This window comes from Felis catus, chromosome D3 (genome assembly GCF_018350175.1).
Source record: "Felis catus isolate Fca126 chromosome D3, F.catus_Fca126_mat1.0, whole genome shotgun sequence".
Lineage (NCBI taxonomy): Eukaryota > Metazoa > Chordata > Mammalia > Carnivora > Felidae > Felis > Felis catus.
In genome coordinates, this window is record NC_058379.1 from 7,077,836 (window position 1) to 7,101,297 (window position 23,462).

The 23,462-nt window shown below is 38.5% G+C and overlaps 1 protein-coding gene across 4 annotated transcripts in view; it reads right to left on the reverse strand.

The window, feature by feature from the left end:
* Positions 1–23,462, reverse strand: part of KNTC1 (kinetochore associated 1) — a 73,265-nt gene that overhangs the window by 19,031 nt on the left and 30,772 nt on the right. For all 4 annotated transcript variants that reach the window (XM_045041125.1, XM_006938420.5, XM_045041123.1 and 1 more), the window contains 19 exons: positions 23,154–23,288; positions 22,486–22,605; positions 20,487–20,559; positions 19,700–19,767; positions 16,060–16,340; positions 15,047–15,219; positions 14,507–14,604; positions 13,701–13,839; positions 13,124–13,180; positions 12,464–12,627; positions 11,328–11,432; positions 10,781–10,909; positions 10,045–10,161; positions 8,014–8,123; positions 3,837–4,044; positions 2,405–2,494; positions 916–1,087; positions 770–828; positions 205–421 (listed from right to left, as the gene is read on the reverse strand). In XM_045041125.1, coding sequence (XP_044897060.1) covers positions 205–421; positions 770–828; positions 916–1,087; positions 2,405–2,494; positions 3,837–4,044; positions 8,014–8,123; positions 10,045–10,161; positions 10,781–10,909; positions 11,328–11,432; positions 12,464–12,627; positions 13,124–13,180; positions 13,701–13,839; positions 14,507–14,604; positions 15,047–15,219; positions 16,060–16,340; positions 19,700–19,767; positions 20,487–20,559; positions 22,486–22,605; positions 23,154–23,288 — 2,515 coding nt within the window. The remainder of the gene's footprint in view (positions 1–204; positions 422–769; positions 829–915; positions 1,088–2,404; positions 2,495–3,836; positions 4,045–8,013; positions 8,124–10,044; positions 10,162–10,780; positions 10,910–11,327; positions 11,433–12,463; positions 12,628–13,123; positions 13,181–13,700; positions 13,840–14,506; positions 14,605–15,046; positions 15,220–16,059; positions 16,341–19,699; positions 19,768–20,486; positions 20,560–22,485; positions 22,606–23,153; positions 23,289–23,462) is intronic.

The following is a 23,462-nucleotide window of genomic DNA, read 5'->3' on the forward strand; positions in this document are numbered from 1 at the left end:
TGACTTCACTGGAGCCTTTCAACATTCAGCAAATTTTAATCATTTCAGCAATGCACCAAGTGAAGAGAAAGGGCACATAACATTTTTAACTACTATCAATAGTTTTAAATGCCTCTTCTCAAAGATAGGTAAGGAGTAAATTTTTTTATTGCAAGTTCAAAATAAGCCGACAATTTTGAGCCCACTTAGAGGAAGAATCCATACCTTCTGGGATATCCTGGGCAAGACTGATGCCAATAGCTACAGCCCACTCTGGGTTAACTATAGACAATAAGTAGGACTCGATGGTTTGAGTGATCTTAGTTATTTCCTTGTTAATCAGTGTTGAGGATTTAGCTTGTGTTAACTTCAGAAGCTTTGGCTTCAGTTTTTTTTCAAAAACATGTTTGGCTGTAGACACATACAGAGTGTCCAAAGAGAACTTCAAAGAGAGGAAAAGAAAAGTTAAGGCTGGGGGCACCTGGGTGGCTCAGTCGGTTAAACATCGGACTGATTTTGGTTCAGATCATGATCTCATGGTCGTGAGATCAAGCCCTGCAAAGGGCTCTTTGCTAGGAGTGCAGAGCCTGCTTGGGATTCTCTCCCTCTCTGCCCCTCCCCTGCCCCCAAATAAACAAACATTAAAAAATATATACTTAAAAGAAAAAACTTAAGGTTGATTTACATGCTCACCTTTAAGGGTTTTACATGAAAGTAGTACAAAATCCTTCTACAAAGGGTCTGAGTTAACTAGAGGGTATAAAGGTTTGACCAAGTCTCAACCCATTACCTTCATTAATTTACAAATTAGGAGCAGTGTTGGGAAAGATTCTTCACTGAGTTCTGTAGCTAAAAAAGAAACAAGAAGATTATGATTTGCTTAAGAAAACAAATTTGGGCTATTCAGTAAAATTCGTAAGAAGTTAAGGAACATACAGAGAATTTTCCAGAAGTTCTGTGCTGTGCCAAAGAATATTAGGTGAAAAGGCAGTCTAGTTTGGGCAGTTGATGGCAAACTTATCACATGCTCCAACATATACTGATATTCTAGGTCCACCGGAGGAGATATTCTTCTGTATGATTTCAAATGTTTCAGGAGACTCAATGCCTATATTAAAATATAAATGTATTTTCTTGTGAGCTTAAACCAATCCTGTTTCTTAACTCTCTAACTTGATCGTATCATAGAATTCCATTCCTGAGATGGTCTTGTTTTCATTAAGAGAACCAAAACCTTTTGTAGTTTTACCTGTAAGATTATCCTTCTAAACCACAATTTATATGATGATTAAAGAAATTATACTCAGAGAAACTAATGGAACCCTGTTATTGGTGGGATTTTTGTAAGTGAGTCTGAAAGTTCCTCATAACTTCTTCAAACAGTCTGAGGGAGACCTCAAAAATACTGGATTTCATTTTAAAAAGGTAGGCAGTAGGTCTAAAATTAATCCTCTATACCCTTACATCTCTTTAGGCTTATATCTGATATTTTGGGTGCTTGTATAATTTTTTGAATGAACCCATTTTCTTTTAATGTTTAAATCCATTTTAAAAAGATACAAAAGCTACTATGACCAAAATTCATAAAAGACTAAGAAGTTACTGAAAGTAATAGAATTGAGTCAGTCTGACCTACTAATATAGAAAGTGGAATCTAACTCTGGGTCCCACATACTACTTCTTCTTTTTTGTTGTTGTTGTTGTCGAATCACAAAAATTTTGCTTTAATTCTTCTAAATTAGTCCTTTAGTGACTTCATGATCTTAGACAAATTTAAACTGCCTCAGTAAAGCCAAAATAGGATTAAGATAAACAATAAAATATGAAGAGCATGAGAAGTATTTATTTACAGAAAGCATGAGTGGCAGAGGGGCAGAGAGAGAGGGAGACAGAGAATCCAAAGCAGGCTCTGAGCAGTCAGTGCCAAACCCCATGCTGGGCCTCGAACCCACAAACTGTGAGATCATAACCTGGGCCAAAGTCAAACACTTAACTGGCTGAGCCACCCAGGCACCCTGAGCGTGACAAGTCTTTTTACTTCTGTATCCCTTTTAAAGAACCAGGGGCACCTGAGTGGCTCAGTCAGTTAAGTGTCCGACTCTTGATTCTGGCTTAGGTCATGATCTCACAGTTTGTGAGATTAAGCCCCGAAGAGGGCTCTCTGCTGACAGTGCAGAGCCTGCTTGGAATTGTCTCTCCCTCTGCCCCTCCCCCACTCACATGCGCGTGCGCACACACACTGTCTCTCAAAACAAAATATTTTTTAAAATCTTAAAAAAAAAAAGAATAAAAAAAAAAAGAGGAATCAAACGAAAAATGAAGCTCAAAGGACAGTCCAGAAAGGTCCTATAGGACCACAATTTTGTTAAATGATCCAAAAAGAAGCAAAAATATAATTCTAAAATCTACGATACATTAGTTATACCTGATTGATATTAATGTTGGTTATCTTTTCATCAGCTCTTTCTATAACCTTCAGGACCACTTCAATCATTTCGTAGCTGTAGGGATCCAACTGTATAAAAGTAAAAATATGTCAAAACTTAAGATGGCCAGGTTTTATTATGGTCATCAGTACAGATCAAAAATGTAAAATGTCAGTGTGCCATAGTGTTAGATTAGATAATTCTACAAATGAACTGAAATGCTCTTATCTCTAAAATTAGTTGTATCAGGATAAATAAACCTTAAGATGTCTCAGAAGTGATTTTAAAAAGAAAGCTGTTCCTAGGATACTAAAAATCTAGAAAGAATAAATATATCAAGACTTCATAATTTTGTAAGATCTTTAAATGAAAATTCTATGTCTTCCATTTAGGATGGGAAAAGTACAATAGGAGGAAATGGACATTTTCTTGAAAATTATGTAACTAAAAGTGTGGGCCTCCAAGCAAAAGTTTCTCCAAGTATTCCATTCTGGCTCTAACCACATACTAAAATGCAAAAATTAATTGGGTGGCATCTATATATGTTCATGAAAAGAAAGGAAGTATTCTCTTTGTTCTTTGTTTCTGCCCACACACCATTACTTTTTTTTCATTTCTTAAATGCCAACTCAAGTCACATGAATAACAACACTGAACTAAGTGGGAAGATGATTTCCGTAGTACCTAGAACTTTTGTGAAAGTCTTTATTAATTTTGGCTGAATTTCAGGAAATACTGAAGTATTTCTTGTAGTCTTACAATCTTCCTTGCCCTTCAACCCACCTTTAATCCCCCAACAAACTACTCCTTGACTTAAAAGTTTCAATTCTCAGGAAGATGTCCTAAGAAAATAATCAGACTAGAGGCCAAATAGGAATATGTATGTGTGGAGATATTCATTGTAGCAATATTTAATAGTAAAATATACAAATAATTTAAGTGTCCATCGCTTAAGGCTTGGTTACAGTATGTTTATCCACACAGTGGAGTAATATGTACCTGTCAAAAATGAGATAGATGTATGTTATTGACACATAATGACAATATGTTCAGTGAAAAAAGGAGAATAACAGAATAGAATATTTAGTCTAAATCAGTCACCAAACTACTAACGTTTTTATCTATGGGAATGGGGTTATAGAGATTTTGCTTTTTGATTAATACTTCTCTCTAGTTTGATCTTTTTCAAAGAATGTGTGCTATTTTCAAAAACCTGAAAAACAATGCTATTTCTATTTTCAGGGAAAAAGGGAGGAAAACTACTACATTAAACTATATTAAAAAGGTAGAAGTCTAAAATTACCAAAATTATAAGTTTATAAAAAAATACAGGACTTACTTTTCCAGCTTGTTACTCTATGTACCTAAATTAACTAAGGGTAGGAGGGATGTTTGAAGTGACCCGATACATTCAGTTCCCCATTCATCTACCTTATGCAGTATTCCACTAAGACTGATGACCAGGTCTTTTGTGCTCGTCAGTAGAGGAACCATTTCCAGGGCTTTGGCCAGGAGCTTGGGGTGCTGCTGCTTTGCAGACTGTGTGCTCATGTCTCCCTGGCCTTGGCTGGCATTGGTGTTGTGTAGCAGTGTTTCGATGAATAGCTGGAGAGCTGCATCACAGTCCAACTGAAATGTGCTAAAAGAAGTATTCAAATACAGGCTAACTTCTCTCCATGCATGTGTTTCCATACAATTTCTCACTGACACACTCCCATCGAACCCTCTCATTGTCCAGCCTCATTATCAGATCACATACACATCATCAAGAGTTAACTGCTGTCTTTAAAAAATCAGATCTTGGGGGCACCTGGGTGGCTTAGTCGGTTAAAGCGTAGGACTCCTGGTTTCAGTTCAGGTCATGATCTTGCAGTGCATGGGTTCCAGTCCTGCATCAGGCTCCATGCTGGCAGTGTGGACGGAGCCTGCTTGGGATTCTCCCTCTCTCCCTCTCTCAAAAACTAAATACACTTAAAAAAAACCCACATCTTGGGGCCCTTTGGGTAGCTCAGTTGGTTAAGCACCTGACTTTAGCTCAGGTCATGATCTCATTGTTGGTGGGTACAAGTCCCATGTTGGGTTCTGTGCTGTTAGTGCAGAGCCTGCTTCAGTTCCTCTGTCTCCCTCTCTGTCTGCCCCTCCCCCACTCACACACGCTCTCAAAAATAAACACTAAAAAATTTGAATAAATAAATGAATAAATAAATCATCAGATCTTGGGGTGCTTGGGTGGCTCAGTCAGTTAAGTATCTGACTCTTGATCTCGGCTCAGGCCATGATCTCACAGCTCACCAGATAGAGCCCCACGTTGGATTCTGCACTGACACCATGGGGCCTGCCTGGGATTCTCTCTCTCCTCTCTCTCTCTCTCTGTCCCTCTCTGCTTGCACTCTCTCAAAATAAAAATAAAATAAACTTAAAAAAAAATCATGGCCATGTAATGGCATAATACTGGGGATAAATTTGTAATAAAATTGAAAATATTTAATAGGGCAATTCCACTTTCACACCCTTCACAAAAAATAGCCAAGATACACATACAAGGATGTCTGCTGCAACAACTGTTTGTAATATTTAAAAACTGAGAGCAATTCAATTATCCATTGAAAAGGGGCTAAATAAGTTATTCATACAAAGGAATACCAGAGTTCAAGAGATACAAAGAAAAGCTAGATGTACCAATCTTATAAATATACTGTTAAGTGAATGATGCATGCTATAAAATAATTTGTAAAATACGATTCTGTTTGTGATAAACTTAAAGAATGCACGTTTTTATATGCATAGGGGAAATAAAGGAACAATATAGGCGAAATTCTTTAAACGGTGATTATTCCTGAATGGTAAGATTATATGGAACTTTGATTTTAATATGTTCTATCTTATTAGAAAAATAATAAAGATTTAAAAAATAAGAATAAAATGGAGCTATTATGTGTATTGTGCTAAGTGAAATAATTCAGAGAAAGACAAATACCATATGATTTAACTCATGTGGAATTTAAGAAACAAAACATGAACATATGGGAGGAGGAGAAAAGAGAGGGAAACAAACCATGAGAGACTCTTAAAGATAGAGAACAAATGGTTGATGGAGAGATGTGAGTGGGAGATGGGCCAGATGGGTGATGGATATTAAGGAGGGCACTTGCTGGGGTGCCTGGGTGGCTCAGTCGGTTAAGCGTCTGACCTTGGCTCAGGTCACGATCTCATGGTTAGAGTTTGAGCCCCGCATCGGGCTCTGTGCTGACAGCTCAAAGCCTGGAGCCTGCTTCAGATTCTGTCTCCCTCTCTCTGCCCCTCCCTACTTGCACTCTGTCTCTCTGTCTCAAATAAACGTTAATAAATATTAAAACAGGGCACCTGGGTGGCTCAGTCACTTAAGCGTCCAACTTCGACTCAGGTCATGATCTCAAGGTTCTTGAGTTCGAGCCCCGCATCGGGCTCTGTGCTGACAGCTCAGAGCCTGGAGTCTGCTTCAGATTCTGTGATTCCCTCTCTCTCTGCCCCTCACCTGCTCATGCTCTGTCTCTGTCTCTCTCAAAAATAAATAAACATTAAAAAAAAATTAAAACAAATATAAAGGAGGGCACTTGTTATGATGAGCACTGTGCGTTATATGTGATGAATCACTGAATTCTACTTCTGAAACCAATATTGCACTGTATGTTAACTAGAATTTAAATAAAAATTTGAAAAAAATGAAGAATGAAATTATAGACAATTGAAATGCCTTAAGCCCTATTAACAAGATGATAGCTTAATTTGCTACACAGAATAACAAATATCAAGAAAAGCTTTAAGTAGGACCATTAAAAAAATGTTTTTGTTTATTTGTTTTTGAGAGAGAGCATGAGTGGGGTAGAGACAGTATTTTAAAACCAGTCACTTAGGGGCGCCTGGGTGGCTCAGTCGGTTAAGCGGCCGACTTCGGCTCAGGTCATGATCTCATGGTCCGTGAGTTTGAGCCCCGAGTCGGGCTCTGTGCTGACAGCTCAGAGCCTGGAGCCTGTTTCGGATTCTGTGTCTCCCTCTCTCTGACCCTCCCCCATTCATGCTCTGTCTCTCTCTGTGTCAAAAATAAACAAACATTAAAAAAATTAAAAAAAAAATAAAAAAATAAAACCAGTCACTTATTGTTTGACCTTAAGTGGGTCACTGAATATGGGTTTGTTTTCTCATATATAAATTGGTGCTAATATGCAATAAAAATGTAAAAATTAAATGATGGTGAATGAAAGCACTTTGAAACTAATAAAGTGACAACAAACTGGTCATCTTATTTATTAGATAAATGTCTGAGATATTATTTACTCCTACTTATCACAATAACTTATCTATAAACATTTAGTTTTAGTTTTATTTTATTTACTTGTTTTTTTAAAAAATTCTCCCTAAATCATATTAAAAAAAATTTTTTTTAATGTTTATTTATTTTTGAGAGAGACAGAGCACAAGCAGGGGAGGAGCAGAGAGAGAGAGACAGACAGACAGACAGACAGACAGAGACACAGAATCCAAAGCAGGCTCCAAGCTCTAGCTGTCAGCCAGAGCCCAATGCAGGGCTGAAACCCATGAACCGTGAGATCATGACCTGAGCAGAAGTCAGATGCTTAACTGACTGAGCCACCCAGGTGTGCCCCCCACACTTTTCTTTCAATAAGAAACATCATTATCCTTTTTTTTTTTTTTAAACTTAAGAGTTTATTTATAAGGGCGCCTGGGTGGCCCAGTCGGTTAAGCATCTGACTCTCGATTTCGGCTCAGGTCATGATCTCATGGTTTGTGAGTTCAAGCCCCACATTGGGCTCTGCACTGACAGTGTTAAGCCTGCTTGATTCTCTCTCTCTTTCTCTCTCTGCCCCCACCTTACTCATTCTCTCTGTCTCAAAATAAATAAACTGTTTTTAAGTTTATTTATTTTCAGAGAGGAAGAGAGAAAAGTGGAGAAGGGGCAGAGAGACAGAGACAGAGACAGAGACAGAGAGAGAGAGAGAGAGAGAGAGAGAGAGAGAGAGAGAATCCCAAGCAGGCTCTGCACCACCAGTGTGAGGCTTGAACTCAAGAATCGCAAGATCATGACCTGAGCTGAACTTGGATGCTTCACTGACTGAACCACCCAGGTGCCTCTAAATCATACTTTTCATTACATCTTTTTTTTTTTTTTTCTCCATTATATCTTCATTTAAGATTACTTTGACCCTATGTTGAGCTGATTTAGAAGTTCAATTGCTCATAACAATACTCCCAAACTTTCCTATCATGGGAATCATCTGGAACTCCTATTACGGATCAGAGTTTGGGGCTTGGCCCAGATCTGCTGAGTCAGAACCACCAGGAAGGGGCCCAAGAATCTTTATTTTTAATCAGGAGCCCCAGGTGATGTTCAACATGAGGCAAGTCTGGGAAACACTTAACCATGAATTTAAAAGGTGATAACCTAAGAGAATGTAATCTGGTTTTGGATTCACTTAGTTTGGAGATTAAAAAAAACATCCACAGTCCATAGACTGCATGGAATAATCATCTTTATTACTGTGTTCTTGCAGTAAGCAGTACCAGTTTGTTAACCTAATAGTAAAAATACCACTAAAGTTTAAAGAGTTACCAGCAATATTCCAGAATGAGGCTTGTGTCCATATCTATATTCTCCACAAGAGCTTTAATGAGGTCTTTCTTGGTGAGAAAATGTTGCCTGAAAACCGGCTGGAAAGAAATCTAGAAATAAAAAGAGCAAAACAAAAACCCCAATAAAGTGAAACGTGTTAGAATAAGGACACCATGGTGATTTGCCTTTTTACTATCCTTTTTTATAGAGAAACATTTTTCTAGACTCCTCTAACCCTTTTTTATCCCCCTACCCAACTTGACCATCATTCTGAGATTTCAGGTATATTTGGCTATGGGCCCCAAATCTCTTAGGTTACCCTTTGGTTCTTCAACAATTAGTTGTTAGCAATAACCAGTCCCATTTCTACATTTGAACTAGGCTTCAAAACACATATCCTTTCTGTAGTGATCACATTCCTGATAAGCCTATTGGCGAGTAACATAAAATGTTTTTTTTTTTTTTTTAATTTTTATTTATCATTTTTGAGACAGAGAGAGACAGAGCATGAACGGGGGAGGGTCAGAGCGAGGGAGACACAGAATCTGAAATAGGCTCCAGGCTCTGAGCTGTCAGCACAGAGCCCGACGCTGGGCTCGAACTCACGGACCGCGAGATCACGACCTGAGCCGAAGTCAGACGCTTAACCGACTGAGCCACCCAGGCGCTCCAAAATGTTTTAAAGACATAGCATCAAGAACACAGTTTTGTTTGTATTTACAAAGTGAAAAATGACTTTTCCCTAGGAGTTCATAAACTTCAGTATACCTGTGTACACACTGATGTTATCTTTTTAATTTTTAAATTTAAGTTTACTTATTTTGAGAGAGAGTGAGCGAGAGAGAGAGCACACAAGCAGGGAGGGAGCAGAGAGGGAGGGAGAGAATCTCAAGCATGCTCTGCACTGTCAGTGCAAAGCCTGATGAAGGGCTCGAACTAACAAACCATGAGATCATGACCTGAGCCGAAGTCAGATGCTTAACCAACTGAGCCACCCAGGCACCTTCACGTTGACTTATCTTCCACCAAACAGCAACAGAAAAGTATGAGGCTAAAGGCTAGGTCTGAAACAGCTTATATGTTAATTAATCCTAGATATAGTTCTATCAATGGGAAAGCTGAGTAGAAAAAAATGTCAAGCCTCAGGGGTGCATCTGGGTAGCTCAGTCAGTTAAGTGGCCAACTCTTGATTTCGGCTCTGGTCATGATCTCACGGTTCATGGTTCAAGTCCCACACCTTTCAGTGCAGAACCTGCTTGGCATTCTCTCTCCCTCTCTCTGTTTGGATTCTCTCTCCTTCTCTTTCTGTCCCTGCTCTGCTCTCTCGTGTGCGTTCTCTCAAAAATAAACATTAAAAAAAAGTCAAGGGTACCTGGGTGGCTCAGTTGGTTAAGTGTCCGACTTTGGCTCAGATCATAATTTCACAGTTTGTGAGTCTGAGCCCTGCATCGGGCTCTGTGCTGACAGCTCAGATCCTGGAGCCTGCTTTGGATTCTCCCTCTCTCTCATCCCCTCCCCCACTCACATTCTGTCTCTCTCTCTCAAAAATAAACAGACGTTAAAAAAAAGTCAAGCCTCTTCTAAATTTTCTTAAAAATACAGAAAAGAGGGGGCGCCTGGGTGGCGCAGTCGGTTAAGCATCTGACTTCAGCCAGGTCATGATCTCGCGGTCCGGGAGTTCGAGCCCCGCATCGGGCTCTGGGCTGATGGCTCAGAGCCTGGAGCCTGTTTCCGATTCTGTGTCTCCCTCTCTCTCTGCCCTGCCCCCGTTCATGCTCTGTCTCTCTCTGTCCCAAAAATAAAATAGAAAAACGTTGAAAAAAAAAAAAAGTCTCTTAAAAAAATACAGAAAAGAGGAAATGAAGCAAATGGTCCTTATTTGTTTGAAAACACTAATGTGTATATTTAATATAACTAAAATTTATGAGTCTACAACATATATCCTCTCCCCAAAGAAGAAGACTTTAAGATTTCCTGGGGAAATCATCAGAATGGGTCAAATTTGATGGTACTCACACCAAGAATACTCACACCAAGTTTGCCAAGACGAATACCCCACTGAGCATCAGTACTGAGTTCACGGAACTTAAGCTCTGTTTCTACTTCCTGATAGAGGCTGGCCAGCTGAGAGCCCACCAGAGATATTGCCTAAAAAATTAAAATAGAATTAAAATTCAATCACAATAGAATATGTTCTAACACCTTTTGGATGAAACCCAACAATAAAAATCATAACCTTTCTTTGTGATAACAGTGTGGAATATTACATATTGCTTCATACACACAGTCATTATTGATATAATAGGTCATTCAGCTTTTATTATGATGCCATAAATGTGGTCTGGCTTTCCTTCAAAGAAAAGGCCAAATTTTGGTTATCCTGAAAATAAAATCCCCACAAAAGGCAAATTTTAAAACAAACATCAAAGAGAAATTCTGCATCTGCTAACCTTGTCCAACAAAAAAGACCTGGCTCGTGGGTCCAAGGTTTCAAATACACTTCAGATAGTAAATGTAAGAAGTGAAGGTCTATGGCCACATACAGATTTCAGAAATAAAAAATACTCTAATTCTTTGGGTTGAGCAGTGCTTATGACCTGCATATACATTCATTGGTGTGTCAGTAGTCAAGGAAAAGCTGTTAGAAAACAAGAGAGTTGGCTCCACATTTCTTCTGCTAAATCATTAAGTGGCGAAGCCAACTTCATTTTTTCCCCTAAATCTCTTCATACTTTAAGAAATGAAGCTGTGCTTGCTCAGGCCATACCAAAATTTTGTCGTAATTCTGCCACGCTTTATCTATGAGCTTCCAGAGATTTTCAAACACTTCTTTTTGGGGTAACAGAGTGCAGTAACCCAATGCCAAGTCAAGATCCACCAGGCGACAATTAAATACCTATTGGAAGAAAGCATCAAGAGAACATTCTTTACAATCAAAATAGAATTTGGTCTCTGAATGCTTATTTGTTACCAAATTTAATTATAACCCCTAAGAAAGAATAAGTGTTTCGTGAAAAGTGATTTAGAGTAACTTGGTTCCAACTTGTCTGCTTAGTTTTAACATCCTTTATCATTATCATAAACTTAAGTAAACAACTTGGACAGGTTGTATAGAGCACAGAACCCTTACCTTCTTCTCCCTGACAATCCCATCACTTCTCTTTAAGCCCCAATATGCCCTCCCCATCCTCATTCTTATCCTGAGATATCAGAAGCAACTAGAAGAGAGAAAAAGAAAAAGAGAGAGAGAGAGAGAGAGAGAGAGAGAGAGAGAGAGAGAGAGAGAAAGCAGCTTACCAAGAACGGATACTCACTTTGTGCAACAGTGTTGTAGCATTTCCCCTGATAAATGTAACAGCTTTCTCTTTCAGTTCCATAACAACATGCCTTGATTTAACTAATGTGGCCTCTCCAAACAACTTTTAGAAAAGAACAAAAGAATTGTTAGGTCTACTTCTATCTATGTGTCATTTTGAAAACTCTTCTTAAATATTAAGGAACTTTGAAAATTCATCATTATATGCAAAATGTGCTGGCATTTAACCTATGATGACAGAATGCTGCAGCTAAGGGGGGAACTGACTGGGAAGGCACAAAAAGGAACCTTTTCAAATATTCTATACCTTGATTGTGCTGTTGGTGACATGGTGAATACACTGTTGACAGACTTAAAATGTGCAATTTTGAAAGCAATACTTTACTTAAAGTTAATTTTGGGGCACCTGGGTGGCTTAGTTGGTTAGGCATCTAACTCTTAAATTCGGCTCAGATCAGGGTCATGGGATTGAGCTCCACATCAGGTTCCGTGCTGAATGCGGAGCCTGCTTAAGATTCTTTCTCTCTCCCTCTCTCTGTCCCTCCCTCCACACTTGCACACTCCCTCTCTTTCAAAAAAAAATGTATATATATATATATATAAAAAGATAAAGTTAATTTTGTGAAAAATTGTTATTTAACAAATATAAACAGAATAGTAGAAGTAATGCAATTCTCTCTGTGATTAGCTTCATATGCAAGTTATCAACAGGTACTTTGTCTTCTAGAATCTTTTCAATGATGCTGTCAGGTAATAATTATAATAATTTAGGCTACAGTAATACAAACAACAGATAGAGTTTTGACCTAATGTGTTCACTGGGTTGGGAGTAAAAAGACATATCACTGCAACTTAAAACCTCAACTGAATGATTTCACCTCCCTCAGTCTGCTTCCTCATTTGCAAAATGGAGACTCTCAGGGCTGTTGTCAAGACTGAATATGAAAAGTATGCAAGTACCTTGAACCACACCTGAATCTCAGATGCTCAACACATGTTTCCTAAATCTGACAAATTATCAATTTCCTTGTTCCAGAGCCAAATGAGAAAATGTGGACTCCAAATCCCTTTGTTTGGTGGTGTATTTGTATCTATATTCCTCCAAAGTGAAAGCATTTGTTCTCAGAACTATACCTTTCCACTCAGACTGGCATCCATGAAGCTTGATACAGAGTGCTGAAGACAGGTACCAAATGAACCAATGACAAATCTTAGGGCCAGTTCCCACTGGCTAGATTCTTGCAGGTTCTGGAGCAATGCCGAGATGGAATTTATAATAGGTAAAATGAGGTTGTCTCCTGTGAAATGATAAAAGTACTTCATTTCAGTAAAAGTATTTTAATATTTAGATTTTTCAAAGAAATAAAGATCATAATTATTGAAAAACTGTTTTCAGGGACAGCCAATGTTTTCAATGTAGATAACTATCATAAAATTGGTTCTTAAAGCTAGTAAATGAGAGAATTAACACGAACTTTATTTAAACCAGAAAATAACTAAGTTTGATGATAACTGATCTATTTTGAGATGCTTAAGTCATTAGCTGGAAAAAAAAACAAAAAACAAAAAACCACTTCTCCGTGGGGAAAACCAAAATTTATGAACAGATTCGTAAGTTAATGTTACAAGCCAATGACAGTCTCTTGACCTTCTGGAAGAGTAACACTGTAATAGTCATAATTAAGTACATCAAGAACATTAAGTCAGACTTATATTCAAGATTTCAAGGAATTTCTGTTTTTCTGTTATTTATAAAATTGTAATACAATAATGTGTATTTCTGATGTCAAGTACCTTCATTAATAGAACGGTATGGTAAACTTGTAGAATCCAAGGGATGTCTCTTGCTTTCTACAAAAAAGAGTGAAATATGTTAACAGTAAATAAAACAACTTGCTTGTAGACCACATATTCCAAGAAATATTTAAATATTATGCTATTAACAAATAATGTTCTAAAATAATCTGCTACTTAAAAAAAAAAAGAGCACTTAAGTATATACAGAAAAATACATACGTTAAATGTACAACTTGATGAAGTGAATACATTCACATCCCAGAACCCAAACCAAGAAATAGAACCTTACCAGTACCCAAAACTCTCTCTTCCCCCTTTCCAGTCATTATCCACCCTCAAGAGTAACCATTCCCCTGACTTCGGACAGCACGGCTTCTTTATAGCCTGTCTTTGCACTTTACGTGAATGAAATCATATAGTATGACGTGTTCTTTTGTATTTGGCTTCTTTTGGTCAGCATTGTGCCTGCGAGATTCACCATATTCCCATGTGCAGTCCTAGTTCCAAACCTCCACACTTTAAAACTTGCATAAAGCAGAAATACATAGAAAATAACAACACAAGTGACATTTACCAGCCAGAGGCAGAAGTGACGCAATCAATTCATAAATAACAGGCAGCACCATCTGTGACTCCAGAACTATCCCATCTTCACTGAAGAAGTCACTGTAAGACCACTCTTCATATGGATCTTTTTGAGTTCCAAAGGAAGTCTAAATACCAAATCACAGAAAAGACCCAAGTAAATACACTCCAAAACACAAATACCATCTTCACTAAGCAGAACCCAGAATCAGATGTACTAGAGCCAAATGCAGTTTGGATGGTCAAATACAACTGTGTAGTCTGCTTCCTCTGGGTAGTCTGTGGCTTATGATAATGCCATTTTAAATTAAACCGTTACTCTAAGATAAGGACAATGTCCAGAGATGCCTTTTTTGAGGCCCAACATTTCAAAAGATAGGGCAACTTAAAGCCAATAAATGTCACTGAAAAAGAGGTTTCATGCCCTTGAGTTTTCCGGTCTAGAATAAGAAAACACAAGAGGTAGGGGCACCTGGGTGGCTCAGACAGTTAAGTGTCTAACTTCAGCTCAGGTCACGATCTCATGGTCCATGAGTTTGAGCCTTGCGTCTTGCTCTATGCTGACAGCTCAGAGCCTGGAGCCTGCTTCGGATTCTGTGTCTCCCCCCTCTCTCTGCCCCTACCCTGCTCTCTCTCTCTCAAAAATAAACATTAAAAAAATAAAAAAAAATAAATTTAAAAAACCCACAAGAGGTGGATTTGATATTTTTATAAACTATACAAGTGATTTAAAAGTGGTTCATAATGGGCAGGCAGGGGTTTGGTTTAAGAATAAGAAATTTAAAGGCAATTTACTTTCATTAGAATTCCACAGTCATCCATTTGGCACTGTCTGGAAAGCTCTACTGCTGTTAATGTATATTTACATAGTTCTAAAGCATCTAGCAAAAAATCTGAAAGAAAATGGAGAAAAATCATTACACTAATATTCCACGTGTTTGGAATAATGAAAACAATCTTTTAATAATTACCATTCAAATTCTAAAGAAGGCCACAAGATAGAACGGTTTCCACACAGCTTTGACTACCCTAAATAATGCAGTTTAAATTTTTACATAAGCTTGGCTGAGATGTAACCTCGTATGTGGAGAGGCAAGGAACTTCACAATCCCATCAAAGTGATTATTATCAACAGTTGGAAATGACATTGTTGATATCTGTAAATATTTTGAAACAATATTCCCCATGGAGAATCAATTATGACTGGCTCTTTGTAAAATGGAGAGAATGATCTTTTGTCTTTATGGCAATGTCCAATTGTGAAGAGACAGCACACGTGGGAGATCCGTGTGAAATGAGACACAGAACACAAAACTATATTATACACCCTGTCACCTGGGCTGCAGATGGTGGCAGCTTGGCAAGCTAGAGCATGTATTTCAGAAGGAAGATTGAGGCCCACGGGTGTTGCCATTGGAATGTCATTAGCCAACATGTGACAAAGCTTCTGACACGTCAAAAACAGCAACTTCCCAGTGTCGGCATTGCGGTGATACTTAAACAAGTCTCTGGAAGAAAGGAAGTGTCAAAAGTGAGAATACTCGGAGCAAAAGCAAATGCATTTGCCTTTCTTGGATTAATATATGAACACTACCTCTTTAAAAAGGGGCGCCTAGCTGGCTCAGTTACATGTCTGACTGTGGCTCAAGTCATGATCTCGTGGCTCATGAGTTTGAGCCCCGCATTGGGCTGTGTGATAACAGCTCAGAGCCTTGAGCCTGCTTCAGATTGTGTGTGTCTCTCTCTCTGCCCCTGACTCACGCTCTGTCTCTCTTTCTCAAAAATAAACATACATTGGGGTGGCTGGATGGCTCAGTCGGTTAAGGGTCTGACTCTTGGTTTCAGCTTAGGTCATGATCTCACGGTTGGTGGGTTCAAGCCCTGCATCGGACTCTGTGTTGACAGTGTGGAGCCTGCTTAGGATTCTCTCTTTCCCTCTCTTTCTCTGCCCCTCCGTTGTTAGTGCTCTCTCTCGCTCTCAAAGTAAATAAATAAACTTAAAAAATAATGAAAATAAACACTAAAAAATAAATAAAAAATAAAATCTCTTTAAAAATGTTTTTATGCCATCTAATGTGCTTTGTCTTTTAACTTATTTGGGATATTATTAACTGTCAGAGGGCAAGGCAACCTAAATTCCATAGTTAGGTTACCTAACGACTCACATCATGTGAGTTACCTGCCTGCTATGCTACCATTTTGTGACCTAAACTAGGCTCTGAGGGCGAGAAACCAAGAATGATATCCATGCAAATGAAAAGGTCACTGGCCTAACCTTATTACCAAAGAAGTCAAGGAAGCATGTGTTCCTTTCAGACAAGCTATGTGTGCACGGGGCCGGGGCTCACCTGCATCTTCTCAGCGCTGCTTCCAGGTTCCCATGGTTTAAGGCTCTCAAGGTCAGCTCGGCCTCCCGCTCTTGTGTGGACACGTGCAGGGCCAGCGCCTGTCTGTGCAGCTTGGACTTGGTGCTCGGGCTCTTGTCCTCGGCAGCTGGAGGCTCTGCAGAGCTCTGGGATTTGTGTTTGGTCTGTGTGACTTCGTGAGCTCTGATGTACTGTTCACGGAGCTCTGAGACCAGGGCACTGTTGCTGTAATCTCCAAAGGACAGGAAGACCTCGAAGTTCTCCTAGGAAGGCAAACAGGACAGCGTGCCACATCTGCTCGCTTCATCTGTTGTTAAAAACCACTGGCGAGTCTCAAATCTCTCCTTATTCTCCCTCAAAGACAACTCCCATGTTAATTAAGAATTTAAGACTTTATATTTCAAGTTATGAAAATAATACTATAATAAGTTTGAAAAATAGGAAAAAACATTTTAACCCAAGGATTTTTTCTTTTCTTTTTTTTCAATGTTTATTTTTAAGAGAGAGAGAGAGAGAGCGAGAGAGAGTGAGCGAGAGCAAGGGAGGGGCAGAGAGGGAGACAGATAATCCAAAGCGGGCTGCACATTGACAGCCGACAGCCTGATGCGGGGCTTGAACTCATAAACCGCAAGATCACGACCTGAGCCGAAGTCAGACGCTTTAACCAACTGAGTCACCAAGGCGCCCCTTAACGCAGGATTTTCTAAATGTCAGCACTATTGACAGCATTTCTTGGTGTCAGATCATTCTTTATTGTGGGGGAATCCTTGAAGAGCAAAAGTGACCGAATTAAGTATTAGGTTTGGGTGACTGAAGAAACCAGCTTTGCTCTTTTTTGTAATAATTCCTTTTGGCTGCTAACTCCAGACTTAGGATTTATTTTTCTTACTCGATTAAAAAAAAATCCCACTGAGGCCCAGGGAAGGATACCAAGAGGCAGTGAGATCACCTTCTTCTCCCCCTCTTCTGGCTCTCCTCCCTCCCCTCCTCCTCTTCTCCTTTTCTTTCCCCTTCTTCTATTTTTTTTTTTAAGTAATCTCTACACTTAACATAGGGCTCAAACTCACGATCCCAAGATCAAGTCATGTGCTCTTCTAACTGAACCAGTCAGGTGCCCCCTAGACCTTCTGTTTTGATGCAGTACTCTACAGCAAGGTTTCTCAATCTTGCCAGATCCTTTGTTGTGAGGGCTGTCCTGTGCACTGTAGCAGCATCCCTGGCCTCTACCTGCGAGATGCCACTAGCGCCCTCCTTCTACCACTTGTGACAATCAAAAACTATCAAAACTCCCTTCACAGTGCCAAGTACTCCCTGGGAGCAAACACACCTGAGCTGAGAACTGGTTATCCTAATAAGCAGTGACCATTTTCTTGGTATTTCTTTTCAGTTTTCTTCACCAGCATTTTGTGGCTACATGGGTAATTTCATAGGTTACCTTCTCCAGTTAACACTATGGCATTTCTCCTTTCTCCTGTCATTACACAGACTTCACAAATATTATTTTGGATGCCTGCATAACTTAATCTATGGTGCAGTTATTTATAAAATGTAAAATTTTGAAACTGAGGCTTTTCCCCCCAAAATATTAGTTATCTTTCCCAAAGGGGATGCATCATGTGGAAATACTTATTTATAAAAATAAATAGAATGTTTACTACAGATGAGTTGTGGAAGACTTTATTCATTATATGTCACAATTCCCTCTTTATTAGGAACCACAGAAATGTTTATGCTTATATAACCACAGACTATCTCTAGAAAAATATGCAAGAAACTGGCAACAGCAGTTGCATCTAATGTGGGAAACTGGATAGCTGGAATATCAGGATAGGAGGAAGACTTGGTTTTCAGTATATATTCTTTCAAACTTTTTTTTTTTTTTTGTCAAAGAGTTAATTCCTTATTGTTTACAACATGCAGTACAGAATTTTAGTAAGTTCATTTTTTATTGTGGTAAAATATACATAAAATTCACCATTTTAACCATTTTTAAAGCCTTTTGAATTATGTAGCATCCATGTATAATCTAGTCAAAGATAAATATACAAGTGATTAAACCACGAAGTTTCTCTTTTCAATGTGCATCTTTTTCCTAAGGAATATAGCTTCTGTGTGTAGTCAATATAGCTCATGATTTTTCAAGAAGATATATATATGTCTTTAACGTTTTATTTTTGAAAAAACACAAGCTGGGGAGGGGCACAGAACCCAAGGTAGGGCTTGAACTCACAAACTGTGACATCATGACCTGAGCAAAAATCGAACGTTTAATCAACTGAGTCACCCAGGTGCCCCCAAGGATATATATTTTTTATTTTCAGTAATCTTATTTTAACTATTTATTGCTGCTGAGGCAGTGCTAAGTAGAATAAGCAAGGGTACTAAGGTCAGACAGATGGGGTCTGAGTAGTGGGTTCAGGTGATGAGCTCACCATGTTCACTGCAGCATTACTCACAATAGCCAAAAAGAAAAAACAACTTAAGTGTCTATCAACAGAGGAATAAACAAAATGTGGTCCACTCCTACAATGGAACATGAGTCAGGTGTTAAAGGAATGAAGCACTGACACCTGATACACGGAGGAACTTTGAAAACCTGCTGACTGAGAGAAGCCAGACACAATGAGATAAATATTGTAGGATTCCACTTATAAGAAATCTATAGAAAGGCAAATTCAGAGAAAGTAGATCAAAGGTTTCCAGGGTTGGAGGGAGAGGGGAACGGGGGGTTACTGCTTAATGGGTAAAAATGGGTAAAATGGATAAAAAGTTTCTGCTTGAGGTGACGAAAAGTAGATGGTGGTGAAGGTCACAACATTGTAAGTGTAATTACTGCCACTGAACTATATATTGAAAAATGGGTAAAATGGCAAATTTTACATTGTTACCACAATTATGAAAAATTATTAATATACCAAAAGCACTGAATTATACACTTTAAATAGATGAACAGTATGGTATGTGAATTACATCTCCATAAAATTGTTTTTTCCTTTTATTTTTAAATTTTTATTTATTTATTTTTGACAGAGAAAACGCATATGTTTGTGAGGGTAGAGTAGAGAGGGAGGGAGAGAGTCCTAAGCAGGCTCCCTGCTGTCAGTGAAGAGCCTGGGGCTCAATCTCACGAGATCTCAAACTGTGTGACCAATGTTACAAGCTGTGACGGTGAGACCATGACCTGAGCCAAAATCAATAGTCCGATGCTTAACCGACTGAGACACCCAGGCACCCCAGGTTGTTTCACAAATGAGAGAAAAAAAGGAAAACCAGTACGCTGTAATTAAAATTCCCGAAGGCTTGGGGCACCTGGGTGGCTCAGTTGGTCGAGCATCCAACTTGGGATCAGGTCATAATCTCATGGTTTGTGGGTTTGAGCCCCACATCGGGCTCCCTGCTATCAGTGCAGAGCCAGCTTCAGATCCCCTGTCCCCTTCTCTTTCTGCCTCTCCCTCACTTGCACTTTCTCTCTCAAAAATAAATGAACATTAAAAAAAAATAACAAAATAAAATTATTGAAGACCAGTACAGAAAGTTTGAAGGATGGACTGATCATCCATGTCAAATGCAGTGGTAAGTAACATAATCAGTAAAGTAATAATGTTCAACATAACATCTTTACCTGTAAGCTAGCAACAGCTTTAAATAGTTTCAGGATTTCTTCACATTCATCCTTCTTCTGCAGATTGTCTGTAATTAAATTTTTTTAAGTTATAGTAGACATCCAAATTCCCCTATTATTAGATTTTTTTTTTTTTAAGTAGGCTCCATGCCCAATGTGGGGCTTGAACTCAAGACCCTGAGATCAAAAGTCACATGCTCCACCGACTGAGATAGCCCGGTGCCCCTTATCAGGGTTTTTTTTTTAAAGCTAATGTTTTAACTGGCTATGGGTCTTTTATCTCAAGTCTTCAGTAGTTCTTTTCAGAAGCTGAGGTAAGAGAATTTAAGTACAAAAAATCTATTCTTTCTGAAGATAGAAAAGAGAAGCTTATGGGTTACAAGAGAAATGGCAGTTATTCCGAAATAAATTTTAGCTTTTTCCCCCCAAGAGTTACTTTGTTAATGTTTTACTTAAGTTCAAGTTTAAACAGGTTTTTGCCTGACCACGACCAAACGGTAAGTGAGAAATCTGAGCAGTAAGTGCAAGGCACCGAAGAAATCCAATCTAGCCTCAAAGAGCTTACTGAAGCATATAAACAAATGGTCAGGTGATTTTAGAGGTTTCTGTTTTTACACTACTAATCAAAAGAATAAAGGAAGACTTTTCATGAGGAAAAATGGGTGGGGTCAATGAAGATAAAGCAAGAAAAAACAAGGATAAGGACGAGGGCTGTCACTGATGCTCCTTTCTGGAAAGGGCAAGCTTAGGCACAAATCCAAGATGAAGGCACAAACGTAGAATGTACCTTTCTGGATGTCACATAGTATTTTAAGAATGTCTACGGATGTCTTCGCTACAGACATTCTCCAGGCCTTGTCCTTAAAAGGAAAATAGAAAATAAAACATATTTCTTTTATTCGTACTTTTTATTCACTCTTTTATTCACTACTAGTGAAGTACACATACAAACAAATACACAAAAGCCATGAAATCAGAAAAAAAAAAAAACCAGTAAAATGGCTGAAAAAAAATGAGAGGTCAGTCATCACAGGGAGTCAAGTCGCTGAGAAATGGATAATTGAATCGCATAGAATGTAAACATGAAAAACACGGGTATGAACGCTTGGATATATGATTTAGAAATACCATAGAGTAGGCAAATCCCCAAATCACACCTTTCAGCTACACTATTTTTTTTTACATATGTAATGTGTTTTTTTTATTTTTGAGAGAGAGAGAAAGACAGCCACTCAGGCACCCCTCAGCTACACTGTAATTAATCGTCACTTGGGTTTTGTTTTTTAAATAGTTTTTATTTGACAAAAGATTTGGAAAAGCTCTCTGGAAAAGTTAAAAAGAACTGAACTTGTTTAAGCCCAGAGAATGGAAGTCTAAGAAATAATCATTATCTTCAAGGCTGAAAAAGATTTGAGGCACCTGGGTGGCTCAGTTGGTTGAACATCTGACTTCGGCTCAGGCTATGATCTCACAGTTCGTGAGTTCGAGCCCCGCATTGGTCGGGTTCTGTGCTGACAGCTTGGAGCCTGGAGCCAGCTTCAGATTCTGTGTCTCCCTCTCTCTCTGCCTCTCCCCAACTAGCACTCTCTCTCTCAAGAAAATAAACATTAAGGGGCGCCTGGGTGGCTCAGTCAGTTAAGCGTCCGACTTCAGCCAGGTCACGATCTCACGGTCCGTGAGTTCGAGCCCCACGTCGGGCTCTGGGCTGATGGCTCGGAGCCTGGAGCCTGCTTCCGATTCTGTGTCTCCCTCTCTCTCTGCCCCTCCCCCGTTCATGCTCTGTCTCTCTCTGTCTCAAAAATAAATAAATGTTAAAAAAAAAAATTAAAAAAAAGAAAATAAACATTAAAAAAAAAGGACTGAAAAAGATACAAACAAACAAAAAGACAAGAAAAATCAAAGGAGGAAAAGCTTTAATTGAAGACATGATGTATGTGAAATGCTTAGCAAGTGCAAGGTCCACAAAAAGTACTCAAGTATTTCCACTCTGGGGCGCAGTCCGAGCTGGTGGGTAAGAACACAGACTTTGGTATCAGATGGTTTGAGGTGAGGTTCTGCCACTTTCTAATAACGCCGGGAAAGTCACTCATCTTAAAATGTTAGTTTCTGAACTTAATCTATAAGGAGCCGACAACAGGACCCATCTCAGAATGTTGTTGCGAAGAGGAAAGTGGACAATTCATTTGACCTATTTAACCTAAGCCCCCAGCATTATAACAGTATAACAAATATTAGATACCAAAATAACCAAACTTATTTCCCTAAAGGTAAAAAATTACTAAAGTGGACTGCTGACACAGGATGTGGGATAAACGGTAAAAAAAAACCCTCAACTGTCCTGAAAAAATTAGGTATTTGGTTCCTCATCTCTCGCAAGAAGTGAAGTGGCTCTTTTAAAATTGTTCCTAAGTTCAACATTCTAAGATTATTGAGATTTACATGGGTTCTGTGGCTGACATTATTTGATAGTAATGACTACGTCCTATACAACACAAAATACTTTATATTGCATGGCTTTATGGAAAACCCTTTTGTGTACAACAACTAGTTCAATTAATCCTGGTTTGTAGATCCTTGATTATTCAGTGTGGGCTCAACCCACTGCTCCGAGGCAGCCACATGTGGTTCTTTTCTATGTAGTGAATTTACACAGGGATTTTTACATTAGAACATTCTAGCAATGAGAAGAGCAGATATTCATATTTTGTTTATCCATCTTTTCTATCCTGTTGATTAATATCCATAAATATTGGATTTATCTATATTTTATTTAGTGAAAATCTCACCTCTTTAGAATCATCTGGTTCTTCTTGTAATGCCAGTCGTGCCCATACGATTACCCGTTCTGCAGTTTTCTCTGCTTGAACAGGAGGCAAAGACCTCAACAGAAGCACACAGTCTTCACCCTTTAACAGTGTTTGAAAGGAAGAAAAGTGCAAAGGACAGTTTGGAAAGTTTGGACTTACCTCTTCCTTTTCTACTTAAAGGTGAAAAGATGTCATTTAAAAAAATAGAATATAGTCTGATGTTTTAAAAAATTTGCTAATTCTGGTTTTGACAACAGCAAACAAAAAGATAAAATTAAAATACAAACCTTTGTATGTTGTGACTCTTAAGTATGCTCATGGTTATCGAATTATATCAAAATAAAGACACTTAAAATACAAAAAAAAAAAAAAAATCCTACTCTGGAATCAAAGGGTCCTACAGCGTATATAAAACATGAGTCTATGTTTCATAACAACCAAATAGTATGAAAGCCCAAGAGCCAGTCACTAAATACTTTTTAAAGAACCTACAGTTATGAAAAATGCGGCCAATCCAATGAAATCCAATATTTTCATCTTGCTGTAACTTTCTTTTGTGCTAATCTAGTCAGATAATTTGATTGATATGAGCTTTTACAGATTTAGTTGACAAAGAAATCTAAGAAAGGATAATATAAAACTCATACCTGTTCTCTATCCATCAGGTCAATAATCTTTAGACTATAAATTTCATCATCAGGTAACATATATGCTTGGGCCACCTTCAAAGCATCTTCTAAAGAAGATGGAACATCTTGTTTGAGAATATATCTGACCACCCTCTGAAACAGAGACAATATACAATATATACTTTCTTCATCATGAAATCTCAGAGAACCCAGAAATCCTTTGTTCGTAAGGGCAAAGTACTCATCAAATTAAAATCAAGCAGCAAAAAACAAAGCTGTGTGAAAAATTAAAACATGATTTATATTCTGAATTTTATGACAGTCCTG